Here is an 18,046-nt window from a genome sequence, read left to right as displayed (position 1 = left end):
GCCAGGGTGATAGGAATGCATCTGGGCATAAGCGACATCACTGAGGTCGAAGTAAAGACCCTAAAAATGGCGCCGTGGGGCACCCAATCGGCAATAGTGACGATGCCGAAGGCCTACCTGGCCAAAGAGGGGACGAGCCGGAAGATCAGAACCGGCTTGACGATAGCCTCGATAAAGGCACTACCCAATGTAGTAAAGTGCTACAGATGTCACATGTTCGGTCATATCGCGAACAAATGCACGGCGATAAGCCCTGGAAAGGAGATTTGCAGGAAGTGCGGAGCCAAAGACCACACGATAGCTGCCTGCGCCAACGCACCCTGCTGCTCCATCTGCAGCAAGGAGAAAGGTGTGAAATTTGACCACGTAACCGGATCCCTGGCTTGTCCAGAGTATAGAAGGCGGTTGAAAGCGAATAAATGAGGATACTGCAGATAAACCTCAACAGATGCAAGCTGGCGCGGGACATGATGCACCAATGCGCGATCGAACTTAGGCCGGATATAATAATAATTTCCGAGCCGAACAGGCAGCTACCGCACTGGTTTAATGACACCAAAGGAGACGCCTCGATATGGGTCACACTCCTCAACGGCAAACTGCCCGATGAAACAACAGAGGTCAAGAGCGACGGGATAGTGGGCGTCCGCGTCGGCGACGTCTTCTGCTTCAGCGGATACTGCTCGCCCAACATAAATAGGCTAGCATACTCCGAGTACATAGACACGCTGTCGATTATGACGAAGAGCGCTGCTAGAAGACACGACAAGGTCGTCGTGGCCGGAGACTTCAACGCAAAGTCAACCTGTTGGGGAGGATCGACCACAGACAAGAGAGGGAGAGTCTTAATGGAGGCACTAAGCAGCCACCGGGTGTTTCCACTGAGGCTCAAGGAAAAGTATACCTTCTTCATGAACGGGAAGACGAGCTTCCCTGACATAATAAGCGTATCCAATAAGGTCAGCGAGATACACGCCGGAAGCGCGGTCTTGGACAAATACTCGGCCTCGGACCATCTGTACGTGCTCCACAGGTTTAAGGCGAGGAAGACCCGAACCGTATCGAAGTTCTTCAGGTACGTGACCAAGGACATATCGCCGGAGGAGTTCCTGAGCAGATTCGACGACACTCTGAAGAAGGAAGACCTCAACGCGGCTATCGGAGAGGATGGGGCCGAGCCCCTGCAAAAGAGCATCGAAGGTACGTGCGAAGGGATGCTAAGGAAGTCGAACAGTGCGGCGACCCGCAAGTACGCGAACTACTGGTGGAACCCGATGATCGCGGAACTGAGAGCGCAGGCGCACAAAGCGCTCAGGAGGGTGACGAGAGAAAGGAAGAAGAACGCCGGCAACACCGAGCCCCTCGTTAACGCCAACAAGGAGATCCGAAGGCAATTAAAAAAGGAGATCGCCCGCAGCAAAAAAACAGCCTGGGCAGAATACTGCAAGATACTGGAGAGCGACCCTTGGGGCAAACCCTATCGCACGGTCATGAAGATATGTAAAAGCAAGGGACCAACCAACGACATGCCGATCGACATGGTGAAGGCAGTCTTACAGAGGCTATTCACCTTGGGACACGGACCCCCCCATTATGAGGGCCGCGAAAAGGCAGAGACCGAAGAAGAAGGAGATATTAGCCTCAGCGTCGCCATCGGCGAAGGCGATGTCGTCGATGCCGCCGGAAGAATGAACACCAAGAAGGCTGCAGGAGTCGATGGCGTGCCGGGCGAGATCGCGAAGCTGGTAGCGAGTCGCAGGAGCGAACTCGTGACAAGGGCGTTCAACGGCATCACTGAAACAGGAAGGATCCCAGTCTGCTGGAAGACGGCCAGAGTAATACTGCTAAGGAAACCGGGTAAGGATCCCAGTCTCCCTAACGCGTACCGGCCGATAAGCATACTCCCAACCATGAGCAAGATCTGGGAAAAATGCTTTAAGAAGATCATCGAGAGATGCATCGGAATGGACCCGTTCCATCGGAGGCAATATGGCTTCAGAAAGAAGAGGAGTACGGTAGACGCCATCACGCAGGTGATGAAGTTTGCCAACATCTGCAGACAGAAGAAGGTAGTATGCGTGATGATCACCCTAGATATTAGCAATGCCTTCAATTCGCTCAGCTGGAAGAGCATATACGAGGAATTTGACAAGAGGAAGCTGCCGTGGAAGGTCAAAAGGCTAATCGGCAGTTACCTATCCGGAAGGAGGATCATCGTGAGCAACCAGCACGGCACGGTGGAGCACGAGGTGGCGGCGGGAGTCCCGCAGGGATCCATCCTCGGACCATTCCTGTGGAACTTGGTATACGACCGGTTGCTCGAGAGACTCGACAACATGCCAATGGTCAGAGCAACCGCCTTCGCGGATGATCTGGCCATCACATGTTCCGTCGGGAGGAACGAAGAGGCCTCCGCCAAGGTCAACACGATGCTAAGGATCGCCAACGACTGGTGCACGAGTGTCGGGCTCACCCTGGCGAGAGAAAAGACGGAGGTCATGTTCATCACAAGCTTGCGAGTGCCGAGAGTGGTGAAACTCAGGTTGGGCTCCTCGGACATCGAAACGGTCGATCGCATCAGGTATCTCGGAGTCGTCATTGACTCCAGTCGGAGGTTCGGTGCGCACATCGAGATGGCGTGTAACAGAGCCGACAAGTTAATAGGAGCACTTAGGGGAATTCTACCCAACATCAACGGGCCGCCCAGCTTGGCTCGGAGGCTCTACTACAATGTGTGGGAGTCCATCGTAACTCACGGAGCACCGGTGTGGGCTAGAGCAGCGAATACCGATAAGAACAGGAAAAAGCTGAAACGTGCACAACGAACGGCCCTGTGCATAACAACGACGGCATATCGTACCGTCTCCCACGCGGCTCTTTGCGTGTTGACCGGGAATCTCCCGATTTACATAAAGATAAAGATGCTCGGAGAGACCTACGAGAGGAAGAAGATCCACGGGCCCAGGAGTGGCACGGATGACGACTGCAAGCTGAAGGAGGAACTGGAGGCGATTCGCAAGAAGGCCCAAGAGGACTGGCAGAAGGAGTGGAACAACTACAAAAAAGAAAATATCACAAAGAAGCTAATACCGAGTGCGCTGTTATTTACCAAAAAGAAGATGGACATCGATCACCACACCATGCAGCTGCTAACCGGGCATGGGAGCTTCGGTGTCTATAGGAAAAGGATTGGCAGGGACAGCGACAGCAACTGTCTCGACTGTGGAGACCCGAACGACGATGCAGAGCACGCCCTCTTCGCGTGCCCGAAGTGGACGGACAGAAGGATCGAGCTGGAGAACGCTCTGGGCGGGAAGATAGACGTGGGCAATCTGATCGCCACGGTGACCGCCAAGGACGAGAGCTGGAATAAATTTAGGCAATTCTGCAAGACCGTCATGTGTCACAGGAGGGTGACAGCGAGGGCCTGGGAAGAAGCAAGGAGGAGAACGAGCGAAACAACAACTACGCGGAGCAACGAGGGCAAGAACAGGAAACAACGAAAAACCGCAGAAGGAGACCAGCCCAGTATTCTGAACTGGCTGAGAGGACGACATGAGCAGTAACGGCCCGAAGAAGTAGATACTACGGGGCACGAAAGGACAACCCTGATTACTGCCGACAGGTTTTACCGGGGTTGTCTGCCCCCCAAGCGGAGGAAGAAGGAGGAGGGGTTTTTAGTGGGTATGGCAACGACATCCGACCGACTCCCACATAACCCAGTGATGCGGGTCACTGGGCATGCGTAATAGCATTTTCCCCTCCCCACGCAAAAAAAAAAAAAAAAAAAAACCGAAACGGATAGAGATTTATTTCATCCTCTACGTTTCCTAAACGTTTCATGGACTTTTGCATTTTTAAAATTCCCACAAATGCACGAACATCCGCGATCTAATAATCTAACGATGAGTCCGCTATTTCGGAAGATATTTCTATATTTTGGGTAAATCGTTGCTTTGTAATATTTGCCATAAGAGATGCTCGTTAACGAACGCGTAACGTCGGATGTCCACGTTTACCGCGACTCTTTCAGGAGAAGAACTTTGCAGCTAGGAGAGTTTTAAGGAACTTTTAATTTAGAAGAATTTTAAAGAACGACCGTAACATGTATATTCCGACGCAAATGTCGTTCCTGATAGGAGAATCACACAGTCGAGTTCAGCAATCGAATCGATGTTCAACAGACGCGAGGGCAGAAGCAGACGAAGAATAAAGAGAGAATAAACACGCACTCGTTAAATCAGCGCAACGAGTAAAGTAGATCTAGCCATTATTCCGTTCTGAAAAGGAAGACGAATGGAAGAGGAAAGGAAGGTTCAAAAGAGCATCGTTCGCTTTGATTATTGACACACGCTCACGCTAATAACGGTCATTGAAAGGCGAACGGAGAATGAGAATTATTGAAACTTGGAAATATCGAAAGCTTGAAGCTTCGCTAATTAAGAGAAGTCAACTGTCATAAACGTCGATGAAGATCCTATCGACGGAAAGTTAGGAAATTTAATCTTTTCCCTTTACGTTTGACTCGAACGCGAACAGTTCGATCTGTTTCTCGTTTGAGGAACGACCTAACGAGTATACAGAGTCTTTCGCGTACATTACTCGTCGGAAGTTTCGAGTCATTGCGCGTTTCATCAAATTTTGCAGAATTTAAAGAATCGAAGACTTCGCTTTGATAAATTTTTAATTAAAGAAACGTATAGTCGAGTGCAGGCGATTATTGCTGATAACTGTAACATTTATTTTAGTAACGAAATTGACAGGAGATTTGGCATAGATAATACAGGAAAAGTATTTTAAGCTTTCCATATACGAGGGAGAAAAAGTTTAATTATTTATATCGTAAAGTGGCGTCAGGGAAAACCGGTGTCTTATTTCATGAATCTGAGTCTTCTATCGAGTAAACGTTCCTCTTTAATAAAATCTATAACGTGTTAGAACGATACAACAATTTTAGTTATTCCGTAGAGTATTACGACAACAGTCTTAGACCATTTGCATGATGATCAGGATCGCATGGTCAAACAGACAAGTAAGTGTCACAGTGTAAAAGAAAAATAGTATCGGTGCATGACGTAGGGATGATGTACGGTGGTAAAGCGAAAGCTGAAGGACATTCGAATAAAAAGAAATAATAAAAAGAAAATTAGTTATCGGTTATACAATGTGAACAAAATTACGTACGTGTTTAGAGCAACGACGTTGCCTACTACAGTTGTACGGTAACGAGCCTTTAGAATTTAAAGCCTGGATATTACTCTCGCGATGCTCGTCGATTATACGATGGACATTTTTCTAATAGTTTACAGTAAAAATATTCCTACGTCCAATAGATTGAATTTCAAGTTGAAAAATAATATTAGAAAAGACTGAAAACTTCACGATTCCTAGGATTACGTGTAACATTGCGTCTGCGGAGCTAGAAAATTGATCCACCGATTGGTCTCAAAGGAAAGTTATTTATAAGTCAAAGAGTATCGTATTGCATCGTTCTTTCTTTATTCGAAGCACTCGGGAACGTTCGCTGTAAACATTTCCATTGTATCGCGATCAACGAAGAATGATTCGTTTCGTAACTATAATCGCATTTTCATCCATAATGGACAAGACGAAACAAAGCGAAAGGAAAGTTGTACGTTCTCAATTACTCCTATACGGAACAAAGATCAGAAGTTATAAGTTATAGTCATAAGGGGCGACTTAATTGAAAATTACCAAGACACTTGACATCACGCGTTGCTCGAGAGCGAAGTTAGGCGGATGTTTATATCTTCTGGGAGTCCCAGAGCAGCAGTTAAAGGTTAATATCGAGAGCGCAGCGATGGTAAACGTTATAATAATACAAAGTTCCGATATTCTCTAACTCTAACCATTCTACAAATTTCATTTTTAAACGGTATCGTGATCTGGTCCTGGTTTAACCAATTGGCTGTTTTCCACGAGTATACTCGTCACGAAGAGATGGCAGTATTTTACGTTACGACGAGCCCCGTCAGTACTAAATTGAAAAATAAAACAGTCGTTTCGTAACAACTTAATTCTATATTATAACAGCCACCCGTACTCCGTGTTCGACGAGTATACTCGCCATCGCTTACTGTTCGCGACACACTTTTAGGTACACGCTTTTCAAAGAGGTCGCAACCGCTAACTGCTAAACTTTTTTATTCTGACATTGAAATTTAACAAGAATAAATCAATATCAGCGGCAATTTCAGTTCTATCCTTGGCACGTAAATACAATATAATTTACCTTTAACGAAAATGAATGCAATTATTCGTAATTATTCGCGATACTATTTACTTATATATTTTCCTATGTTGTCTTACGTATCTGTTATTTGTAATAGATGAGATCGAACGAGAAATATTAGAGGATCAGCAGCAGGGTTAATTTATCAGTGTAAAAATATGCGCAAACTTCAACAATTATGTGCTCTTAAGAATTACGAAGAAAGCGGAGATATACCTAACGAAAAATCTGAGTTTCCCTGTAAACAATGTCGCCTAGGACCCAAGTTGGTAGGAGGTTTCTTCCTCCTCTCTTCCTTCCTAACATTGGTCCCAACCAATCGACATCGCGGATTGTTGCCCTCACTTTACTAACTAAAAATGTAAGCAACGAATCCGCGTTCTTCGTTCAAAGGGCACACCCATACCAAGCTTTCCTCCGTATTCACATCAGAATAAGCTTCAGAGTTTTCCATCGTCTCTCACGGTGACTAGAGTTCCTGCATTCCCTATAACTCTCACCGTTTCTATATCTCTCAGAATTTCCTACCACAGTCAAAGATCTAACTTCTAACATTAAGTCTCATACCGTGTTACTTTCATATCTATATTATTGCAGCGTGATAAGTTATTAAGTGTTTATATCTATTCAATCGTGTATACTAAGTGTTGGAAATATATATTTTAACTCTGTGAGCCACAGTGTTATCATACCTGAATCACCCCTATTATCTTAATCGAAATACGGGGATCGAACTATTCGTGGTGTCGATCATTCTAATCGTAACGGGAATTTACGACTCCCGTTGACGCGTATTCTAACGACCGCGTCTCCCCGCGATAGCTCGAAAAAACAGTTTCTTTTTAAAAAATCTACACATTCTTTTCTCTGTTCGAATAGAATAGAATAGAATTCCGATAAATAAGAATTTGGTATGAAACTAACAACGTTCCAGTCGTACAGAAAGAAAATACAATTTAATTAAAAACGTGGGAGGTGGTGTAAGAATCGGCGATAGAATTCATCAAGAGTACGTGACGTTGGAAAAGCTACAGTCACAGATGTTAGAAAATGGAAACGTGATATTGAGAATTATGTAAAGCACGTGGATTGCTCGAATGATGGGGTAACTGTGGGGAAACCTTAAATACACTGATGTAATGGGATGGTTTCGTTGTGATAAAGACGATAATAACGACGATTTTATACAAATGGAAACAGCCAGCTAAAACGATAATGGAGAGGCACTTTCCCATGCCGAAGCACCCATGCCATTCGAAAAAGGGGCTTCGATCGTATAAAATTCACCGCGCAAAAGCTCCCAGGTACAGAGAAAATGTAATTTTACGCAGTTATTTCTACCGAAAGAATCGTGTGACGTGGTGCTTAAAAAGATATGGAATGTATAAATATTCAAAAAATCAATTTTATAAAATTAAATCTATCGATCCATTAATAGGATTAAAAGAAAGGAATACATCCGAAATGTACACAAAATTGAAGGAAAGGAAGATTTGTATAAAAATTGTAATAATACGATGCAGCAATTTCACGATACCATTTAATTAAAGTGGGTGTATATTTTTTTGAGAGCATCCTCTGTACATCAGAAATATATTACGAAATAGAAATATGTTATTACTGGTTTTCCGATGAGAATCCGAAGTGTATCAAACATTTAATCGGCGTATATATTTATCGACGCAACAGTTGCAATTTCACAGATACAAATATCTTGCGAGTTCTCTCATCGTCGTAATTTGTATCTCCTTTTTATACATCGTCTGTCTGAATATTCTTTCTAATATTCTAATTGGACTGTAGATTTTGATGCAAATTCATATTTTTGAGAATATGATTGAAAAAAAAAAAGAGAAGTAAAGAGTATTTTGTATATTTTATATTTTCTTTCGTATCACGTGCATTTTGTACAATTTTATTGAAATTGGATTACAAGAGCCAAGCAAATCGAACATCAAACGGACTACGCGTCGTGTGTTACTTTATAGGAAAATCACGACAATGTCTGTAACATTCGTAGTATTTTACGATCCTATCTACGATAGCAATTAAAAGTTCATCAAACAGATGATTACATCACGTACAAGCCATTTGAAAGTCAAATTGTTCCATTTTCCGAAAATTTATTCTTTCTAACTTTTTAAGGGTATTGTACATCGTGGCTTATTAACATACTAAATAATAATTGACTGTTCGAATAGTTTGATGATTTTTGGAAAGTACGTGTCCCTGGTAAATATAACTTCTATGCACACTTCCAAATCCGTTTGAAATTTCACCGATACGATCAAGTTAGGCGTGTCTCGCTACAGTGCTGCAATGATCATTTCGAAATGCTTCGTATATCATATACGCAAAAAGTTTCCAGCAACGTTGAAACAGCTTCGCGAGCCACGTGTAATTTATTTATAAAAGATTTTTGCAACTGTCGAGACATCTTGGTATCTGTTAATAATCATTGAGATATCATTGCAATCAAGTAATTGCACTGTATCATACGCGATAACGAAGTTACTCGATTATTCGAATGGTATGTACTGGGATTAGTTTCGATGGATGTTTGAATGATGACGGAATATTTGGCCAGCATAAGGACTGATCCCTTCCATATCGATCGCGTTTATCGATATTTGATAAAGAGGTCGTTTGCAAATTACATTTACCGTCTACTGTTGCTCACGAAATTATTCCAACTCTGATACGTGCTTCTTTATAAATATATCGCGTGTGTACGTGTATGTTACATATTATATTACATATCGCATATTACATATTATATTGTATTTTAAGTAACAAGATATTTAGTGCGAGTGTATATTTCGCAGAGATTCCAAAAGTGATTAAACAGTCAATTATCCATCACATCGATGCATCTCAATGTTCAATGGGACAGTATTTCGCGTCTATAACATGTTGAAGATAGCTCTTTATGGTGTATCTCGTGGAGGAAATTAATTTCACGAAATTAATTAAACAGTCAATTATCTGTTGTACCGATACGTCTTGATATTCAATGGAATAATTTTTGATATTTATTGTACGCTCAAAATACCTATCTATACTATGTACTATTTTTCCCCCCAAATATTCGCCACAACTATTTTCTGCCTTTTACATTTGCACTTTCAGGATGATTTCAAATTCTACCAATGTGATCTGGATAGTCGTGTTTCGTTACAAAACGAACAAAATCCCGAAGTCTCGTGTAACGGGCTATAGGAGGCGTTGGTGCGTTCTTTAAAACAGAATAACTTTTCAAAAATTGAGTCAAACAATTTGTTTCTTTCCTTTTTTCTTTTTTTCTTTTTTTTTTTTTTACGAGTTAGAAGAATTGGAAAGATTAACAATAGGTGACGTGTAAAGAAATGTTGAAAGAAGTACAATTAGTCGGAATAGCGAAGAAGAAAGTAAAGGTAGCTTTTTACAACTTTTCTAGCTGGACCTGTAACGAAGATTTAAATAACACATTTCGAAGATTTCCTCTAACTCGTCGAGCAAAATTCAAATGGTTCGGTCCACAGTTGCAGACGAGTTATTTCGTTCGAATGAACGTACGAAACGAAAGATATTTTTACGGCGAGTGTCGGACTATTTTAGCTTTCGAGGCATTGTAAGTTGAATTTTAGTTGCGGTGTCGACAAATCATTGATTCAGTGACAGTGAATTTTCTTTTTTCTGTGTGTGATGCGAATGCGCAGAAACTTTGACGTCAAACGTTCCCGCTGAACGAACAGGACCTTCCGGCTGCCATGGATATTGATTTTCCTTGGGCTTCAAGGTTTCTGGAGCAGCTGTACCCATCCAGCGCAGACTCCGGCTATTCTCAATATGGCTGCCTATTGTACCCAAATCCGCTCGTTTTGCGTCGCAACGCGCTCGCCGCCATACACCAGCATGCGATCAATGCGCCAATGACATCAGCCGAATTTATTTTCGAATGTGACGCGCTAGACGTTATCAACATGGCCGATACATGTACCCTGTCACGTACTTCCTGATCGTCGTGTCTATCTCCATGGTCGTAAGCATCAATGGTAAGCCTCGCATTTCACTCGCTTTGTCGGGCTGCTTAAACCTTCGCCTCTTTAATTCGACGCGTTTCTCACACGTTTCGCCACGAATCAAATTACATTTTTCTGAAATTAAAAATTCGCCGATACGCGTTGTCCATCTTCGGTATTTGCGAGAGAAGAAAACGATTCTTGCGCCTTATTCGTCACGCCGATTTTCACGTCGATACGATCGGAATACCAAAGTTGATCGACTCGACAATGTATTGACCAGTTAGCCGTTGCGACTAATGCGACTAAAATGCGTTAGAAAGGACAGAACAACTACTTTGTTCACGCTGTATTATAGTTTTTTCATAATAATTATTTATATCTCTTCATTTGTTCGTTTTACCTGGTCCTGGCTTCCAAATGGTCGAAACGTCTTCAAATTTACGAATATATTTTAGTTTTCGCTGAAATTGCAGTTTAAACAGCAAAAACTGCTTTTTACGCGTGACGAGTATACTCGTCAAGAGTAGGTAACTGGTTAAGACGGAAGATAATTTGCCAGGATAGACAATGGCGGTATTTCGTCTTTGAGAATTTTTAATTTGAGGAATTTTTCTTTCAACAAAGAGCGTTTCTGTAATGGAAAATGGAAGTTTCTGTTTCTTCCCATTTTTCTCTTTCTTTCTCGAGGTTCCTTTCAGTTACATGGCCCTATTTGTTTTACGAGCAAGTTGCGTTTTAGGAGCGTGTTTCGTTGAGGGAGTTTTCACTAGATGTCTGAAGGAACGATGTTTCGTCTATTTATAGCGAAGATCTTCCTCTACATATAAACTGCATATAGAGGAAAGTGCACCTGTTGAAGCCTTCACTCGTAGGTGTTAGCCATTTGTGTTACGAATCGTGTAAACAACGATCATCGTACACGGTGCATTTAATTGACTTTTCTTCCGTGATAAGCTTCGCGATGAATTCTCATTTCGAGGCTACCTTTTTCATTTACCGTCTTGCCTATGTTTCCTATGTATAAAATAAATAATTCATACTGAATACATCTATTTCTATTTTCTCTTTTTCTTTAGATAAGAAGAATATTACAATCAACTTTCACAGAGAATTTTTAACATTAGACCGTCCCAAAAGTGTCTTTCATCTTATAAGGAAATAATAGACGCACAACATTTTTTGTTTTAAATTATTTTATTGAATTACGTTTAATCCATCTTATTCTATTGGAACCAGATGTGAAATAAAACAGTATAATTTTTAACTTCATGAAATATACATAGAATATTTCGTGGATATCGAATCTGCAGTCTTGCGTAGATTCAATTGTCGTGTAGATGCAAACGTAGTCGTATACCGTCTGTTTAGTCTTCGGAGATGATCGAATCTGTTAAGAAGCTGAAACTCTAGAGGATTGGTACGATTGATCAAACTTGCGTGGAAGCGTTTTTCCGAACTTGGAAATATCTTTCATAACTGTAGATATTTTTAAGTACCCGTGTATGATTTCGTTGATTACCTGCCAATGGATAAGGAATACGTTTGCTGCTCTCGGAATACGTTTAATTGAAATAAATCGAAATAAATTTTTCGTAATTTCCGGATACGTTTACGATATTTTGCTTGCCAAGTCTTACCGTCGGACGTATCGCAAGAACAGCAGGAAAATTTGGCGAAATATCGTTAGAGACGCTATTCGACGGAAAAGCTAAACATCCGAAGAATTCCGTTCTAAATAAGAAACCTAAACCGATGTTTCACCTTATTAGACGATTTCCTCGATGATATCCCTTTCCGCAATCTTCCTAGCAATCTTGTCAACGAACGCGACGAAATTTCATCTTACGCATATCGCCGATGTGTCTGTAAATGTCAAGACTAATATCTATTTATTTGTACAAAAATGTACAAAAATCTGACGTTAATGAAAGCACGACACATTTGTTTGAAAAATGAAAGAAAGGAAGAAGTAGAAGGAAGTAATTTCTAAGAAATAAAAGAGAGAAAGATGCGAAGCATTAAAAAGTAGACAACGATTTGCCCAACGTCTTACGTCCGATTCCTACGTCGATTTTAATAATCTTTAGAAATCTAGGATAAATCACGATTTCTATTAATTAATACGTATTTGTCGGTTGATTGTGTCCGATGATCAGGCCAACTGTTAACTACGGAACATCGAACTCACGCAGCGTCGGAACGAGCAAACGATTTATGGTGTCATCAGTGTGATACAATGGAAGATGGAGAGAGATGCGCCAATCTGACCGGAAACTTCACCACTTTCGGGCACAAGTGCACTGGTGATAAAAGGACCTGTATGGTAATGACAAATGATAACAGCGATTCAAACGCTTGTTGATTATACACAGGTCACGCACGTGTTTCAGCAGATGTTTGATATTTTGCTTTGATCGCGTGCTTTTAAAGCAAACAGAATATAGCAAACAGCTAGCTAAAAGCGATATTAGTTATCGTCAACACGAGAGCGAGAGAAGGCTGTTCAAGATAGAGCCACAGTTTCATTTCGTTCATAACGCGATCTTAGTGTTTGGAAATGTTCAATATAGTCGATCAATTCAGTTTCATAATAATTACGTATTTTATTGAAATTGAATCCGCTTTATAGGAACATATGTACATGGTGTACACATTTGAGGGAATATGCAAATGCAATTTTTTATTTGTTCTTCTTATTTATTGGTAATCAACAATGATATTGGATATGATATAATTGTACAGTTTGCACATACACGGCAAAAATTTTACGAAATCCGTAATCGATATTAACCGACCGAATTAACCATGAACGAGCCGCATTCTCTGGAAATGATGCGAGATATTCTGGAAAATTGATATTCCCTTGACTAAAAATATGTTACGTTCACACTCACTCGTGTTCGTTACAAGTTCCAATGTGAAATGTCATACAGAGTGAAACAAGGAATTGTTGCAAATATTAATTTAATTTTAGTATCAAGAATCATTCTACGTACATGTAGAATTCTTTCTCATCTTTTCTTTTCAGTCTTCTTTTTTCTCTTTTCGCTCGATACTATCAAGTTCGTGGTTTAATGCCGCCCAAAATGAGCTCGTACTCGGACAAAATTAAAAGAAATACTATATTTTAGCGTACGAGTGTCTCTTGCGATCCGCTAGGACATGTCATATAACGAACATCGTGAAAGTTTAAAATCTGCAAATATTCCTTTCACGTTTGCTTCTTTCTCTTCAGGTAAAGCGATTTTCTTATACTACCAGCACCGAAGATTCAACGTCTAGTCCACAAACTTGGTCGGTGGAGAGAAAGTGTACTAACAAATGCGACTCCGGATGTATAGTGGTCGGTGAACGAACAAAACTCTCCGCTTGCACCACTTGCTGCGAGAAATCGTTTTGCAATATCGGTACCGGTGCTGCGAACGATCTGACGATAAGAGGGATCGATCTGTTTCTAGCTTTAGTATTACAAATTACATTAACAATTATCATGTATCCGTCCTGACATTGCAGACGAAGTAACACACGATCGTGAATCATTTTAGTCGCCGATGAGAATAATTGGTTCTATTAACGCGTTTATACGTACATTGTAACATACACTGTAATATTACACAACAACACGATACATAAGATTTATCGCATTACCAATGAAAATGCTGTTTTCATTTTATAAATGTGTACATGGAGTTTCATTCCTTATGTGTTTCATAATAATATTACGATGAATATTGATTAATAAGTCAATAAAATTACGACGATATCGATAATACGAAGCTCAGAAATAAGGAAATAATAATGATGTTCTCGTTCTAATGATGTCGATAAATCAAAGAACAATTGATAATGTAAAAAGGGGATGTTCTTAAGAATACGATGCTCATAATTATAATAATTACAAATACAATCAAATCTACGAGAATGAGATTTAAAACACTGCTAAGTTATTACTCGATCGTTCAACGAACCAATGTAATTTAAATTGTAAATTTTAGAAAAATTGTTATAGCAATACACTACCAATAAATTGTATAAAGTAACAAACTTTTCTAAAAAAAAAAAAAAAACTCATTAAAACTCTCGATATAATAATAAATACTTTTTATCGATTTCCATTTTTCCATTATCCTCTACTTAATTCCCAAGGATGTCAATGAGAAACATATTAGGTTGTTCCAAAAGTCTCTGTCTGTTTTATAAGAAAATAATAGATGCACAACATTTTTTCTTTTATATTATTTTATTGAATTTTGTATGATCCGTTTTCTACTAATAGAACAAAATGGATCATAATGTAAAACAAAAAATGATGTGCATCTGTCACTTCCTTATAAAACGAAAGAAACTTTTGAGAAAACCCAATAGAATGGGAATTTTCTCGTGGACACATAACATTAGAAAATTGTACACAACATTGTCGCCAAGGCCGCCACATCTCTATCTCCATCATCGGTCCATCGGATTTGAAGTATGCCGGTCGTGACAAGAGCAACGTTCAAGATGAAATCCTCGGCCCTTGTTAAATCGTCTCGGTCGGGGTCGAACAATGCGTTCGCCAGCACCCTCGTTTCTCGGTGATTGCACATAAAGCTGCCATTATTAGAACTTCAGTGGGCGGTAAGCGCTGGTGCTTTTTCCAGTCTCGCGTTCGCGCTTACTCTCACGCACAATTCGCCGCTGCACTCGCGTGCGTTTCCAGCCGCGTTCATCCGTCCATGTGGCTGCCAGTCGTAGCACGAAGCTCGTTCGTCGCGTTTACTCCACTTTTTTCATCGAAAAATTTTATCCGGAATATCACGTTCGACTCGACGACCGATTAATTATCGTATTTTACTTTTACCGATGGTGCATCATTTTCATGGAAAACGTTTAAATTTCCACGTGGTGCCACGTGGTGGAAAAAATGGCCACCGGTTGCTGCACGACGCTCCTTCGTCGCGTTTATTCCACCTCTTCGGCGAAACGTTCCATCCGGAACGTCGCGATCGACACGAGATCGAAATTAATTATATTCTACTTTCTCCGATGGTGGATCGTTCTTGCGCGAAAGAAAATTAAATTCATACGGCACGTGGTGAATAAATTGGCCACCAGTTGCTGCACGACGCTCCTTCGTCGCGTCTACTCCACTTTTTCGTCGAAACCTTCTGTCCGGGGGTATCGCGATCGACCCGAGATCCGATCGATCGTCTTATCCTTCCGTCCTTTTCGCGAAAGTCGTTCGAATTTCTGTGACGCGCGCGTGGAAAATACTGGCGCGAATCTTCGAGTTGGTGAGAATCTTTGGCTCGAATTTGATGATTCGTTCGCACGTGGGAATCGCACGGCGAGGCGTGCGATTGTCGCGATCGCTCTTATCGCTCGCTCCACTTACGTTCCGCTTCGTTCTACCGACTACTAGTTTGCTGCATTCCCGGTTACTTTACTGGTGGTGAATCGTTAATCGACGCGAGTTACCGCCCACGAGTTGGTTACGATACGCAAGTACAGTGGAAAAAGGAGTTTAGCGAAACAGTTTCGTAAAGCTAAACGATTGGACGAATCGAAAGGAATTGGAAGTCGTTCTAAGAATTCTGTTCGAAGACAGCTTTGAGAAGGCGAACGGCGATTGAAAAAAGAAGAAATTGAAAGACGTCGAAGGAAATCGACGAACGTTCGAATTCAACGAGGCAGTTTCGTACGCCTAGAGACGATGATCGAAGGAAATTGAGAAAGATTCGTCTGTATTTTAAGATTCTGTATCAATTTGGTATAAATAGGTCGAGCAAATATTCACGGTTAATCTTTTCGATAAAGCACTACCTACAAAACCACTGCATTCTATGATTTCATTTCATCTCTGGTGTACCGTAGAATCGTTCCTTTCTCCATTATACGATCGATTAAACAACACCCTGTGTATTAAAACCAACGATTCACCTTCGTATTACTTCCGCGCGAGCTACGTGATAAAGCGCGAGACATTGAAAATGTTAGAACGCGAGAGTATCGTCGCATCCGCGTCTATATGACACGGCGTTTCGAAAGCGTTACGAACCGGCGAAATGAAATGAGAATATCGGGTCTGCGAATTAGCTGCTTTCATCGCGATAACTACGTCTGCGAGTGAACGAGCATGCCTGGCGAGTTTTGGGTAGCCAGAAAATCCTATTGAAATTTCGATCAAAGCGCGCGAGACATGACGCGATCGAAACTTCCCAGTTTTCTCCTCGCCACGTGGCTGCTCGGCACGATCGCTACTAAGTCGCGAATGAGCGACTTTCTGCAAAGCTTGCAGGAGTACGAGATCGTTTACCCTCGAGTGATCCCGAATGAGAGCGCGCGGAACAGAAGATCGACCCACGAAGACCGAGAAACTTGGCGCGAGTATCTCCACTAAGAGCCGGTGTTCCTCGAGATCAGCAACTGGACCTTAAGGACCATGGCCAACGATCGATTGATACTGTCGTCGAATTTCACCGTGAATTGGGTGCGTCAGGGTAAAACCAAGTCCGAGCGACGTAACGCCAAGGCGAACTGCGATTTTCGACAAGGCAGCTTGGAAGGAGACGCGAGTTCCTTCGTCGTCGTGACGATATGCGAAGAAGAAGTGTACGCCTTGATGTTGATCGGGCAGAGATCGTTCTTCGTTCAGCCGCTGACGAATGGCCAGCATGTGATGTTTCAGCCGAAAAACGAAAAGTGGTGGTCGATCAGGAATAATTCGAGCTTCGTGTCTGTGAATCCGGAAAATCCTGCAGGTGAGAAGGATCGTTATCGCGATGGCTTTTCATCTTTCGTTAGACGGTTGGATGTAGGTGATTGGTTGATCGATTTATCGACTTCCTTGCCAATTATGTTATAAGCTTCTTACTTTGCGATCCGCCGTTAATTGCTTCTTCTATTCTAAAATTGACTCTGATCGTGATACTGTAAGAACTGATAGCGTCGATATTATAATACCATACATAGAGTATGAGAGTAATCGTAGTACAAACGAATATATATATATATATGTCGGGTCGGCGTTAAGATTTGAGTTAGGGTTGAGGGCGTGAAACGAATCCCTATTGGCGCTAGACGTGATCATTATGCAATAAAGGAGATATTTACTAGTGCAAATATGACTATGATGGAATTGGACAAGTAATCGGATAATTAGGTACTCGAGAAGCTAATGACAATGATCCTAGGCTCACTAACGAATCCGTCAAGGGGACGACGGACTCCACTTTTCCTCAGCGTCTAAGTTGTACTCAATGTTAATGCACGAGGCAATCACTACGTATCTGAGAGTTACTTGAATCGTCTTTGAGATCGTACCGGAGAGTGGTTCTCCATCACGGTAACGCTGTCGAGGAAAACTATGATGGGTGTGCCCAAGGGCACGAAATCATCGAATTCGTGGAGAAAAGCCTTCATTCGGAAAGTGAGGGAAATTGGCGTTACTGTTAATTGGTCAATTTCCATGTTGGTGGTTAGGGAAGGGTGCTAGCCGCCCTTAAGAGAAAGTTCGAGAAGAGGAAGCGTCGTTGGTGAGAAAAATAGATTTCTCCTATTTTCTCGTAGTTGGAACGAGGACTGTTTGTCGGTTTGAAGGACTTTAGTTAAACAGATCTTAAGATTTATAGCAGTTCCTCGGGCTAGCTGAACATGTACTGTGGAGACGCGTCGACATCTGGTAATCATCTTACTCAAAGAATAGAGTCTGCGTGTGGCGAGCCACGGGACAGAAATCGTTGAAATGCTTACCGTCGTGCCCCGTCCTAAGTATTTCTTTTAAGGAGAGCTATAGGGTTACTTCATGCCT

At 41.8% G+C, this 18,046-nt stretch overlaps 2 protein-coding genes and 1 long non-coding RNA gene across 7 annotated transcripts in view; 2 read left to right on the top strand and 1 right to left on the bottom strand.

Moving 5' to 3' along the window:
- Positions 1-18,046, bottom strand: part of LOC126926795 (uncharacterized) — a 336,576-nt gene that overhangs the window by 292,337 nt on the left and 26,193 nt on the right. The window lies entirely within an intron of this gene.
- On the top strand, positions 11,986-14,301 carry LOC126926825 (uncharacterized). Its single transcript, XM_050743215.1, has 2 exons — positions 11,986-12,580; positions 13,493-14,301. Exons 1-2 carry the CDS (start codon positions 12,494-12,496, stop codon positions 13,760-13,762), a joined length of 357 nt encoding a protein of 118 aa, XP_050599172.1. The 5' UTR covers positions 11,986-12,493; the 3' UTR covers positions 13,763-14,301.
- LOC126926905 (uncharacterized) lies at positions 15,573-17,132 on the top strand. Its single transcript, XR_007715008.1, has 2 exons — positions 15,573-15,727; positions 16,535-17,132. It is a non-coding gene; the product is annotated as an uncharacterized LOC126926905 (long non-coding RNA).

This window comes from Bombus affinis, unplaced genomic scaffold, assembly GCF_024516045.1.
Source record: "Bombus affinis isolate iyBomAffi1 unplaced genomic scaffold, iyBomAffi1.2 ctg00000059.1, whole genome shotgun sequence".
Taxonomy (NCBI): domain Eukaryota; kingdom Metazoa; phylum Arthropoda; class Insecta; order Hymenoptera; family Apidae; genus Bombus; species Bombus affinis.
This window is presented reverse-complemented; position numbering and strand designations above follow the sequence as displayed.

Coding starts and splice junctions, on each gene's coding strand:
- LOC126926825 (XM_050743215.1), top strand. CDS start 12,494: ATGGAAGATGGAGAGAGATGCGCCAATCTGACCGGAAACTTCACCACT. Junction 12,581..13,492: donor GTGATAAAAGGACCTGTATG/GTAATGACAAAT, acceptor CTTTCTCTTCAG/GTAAAGCGATTTTCTTATAC.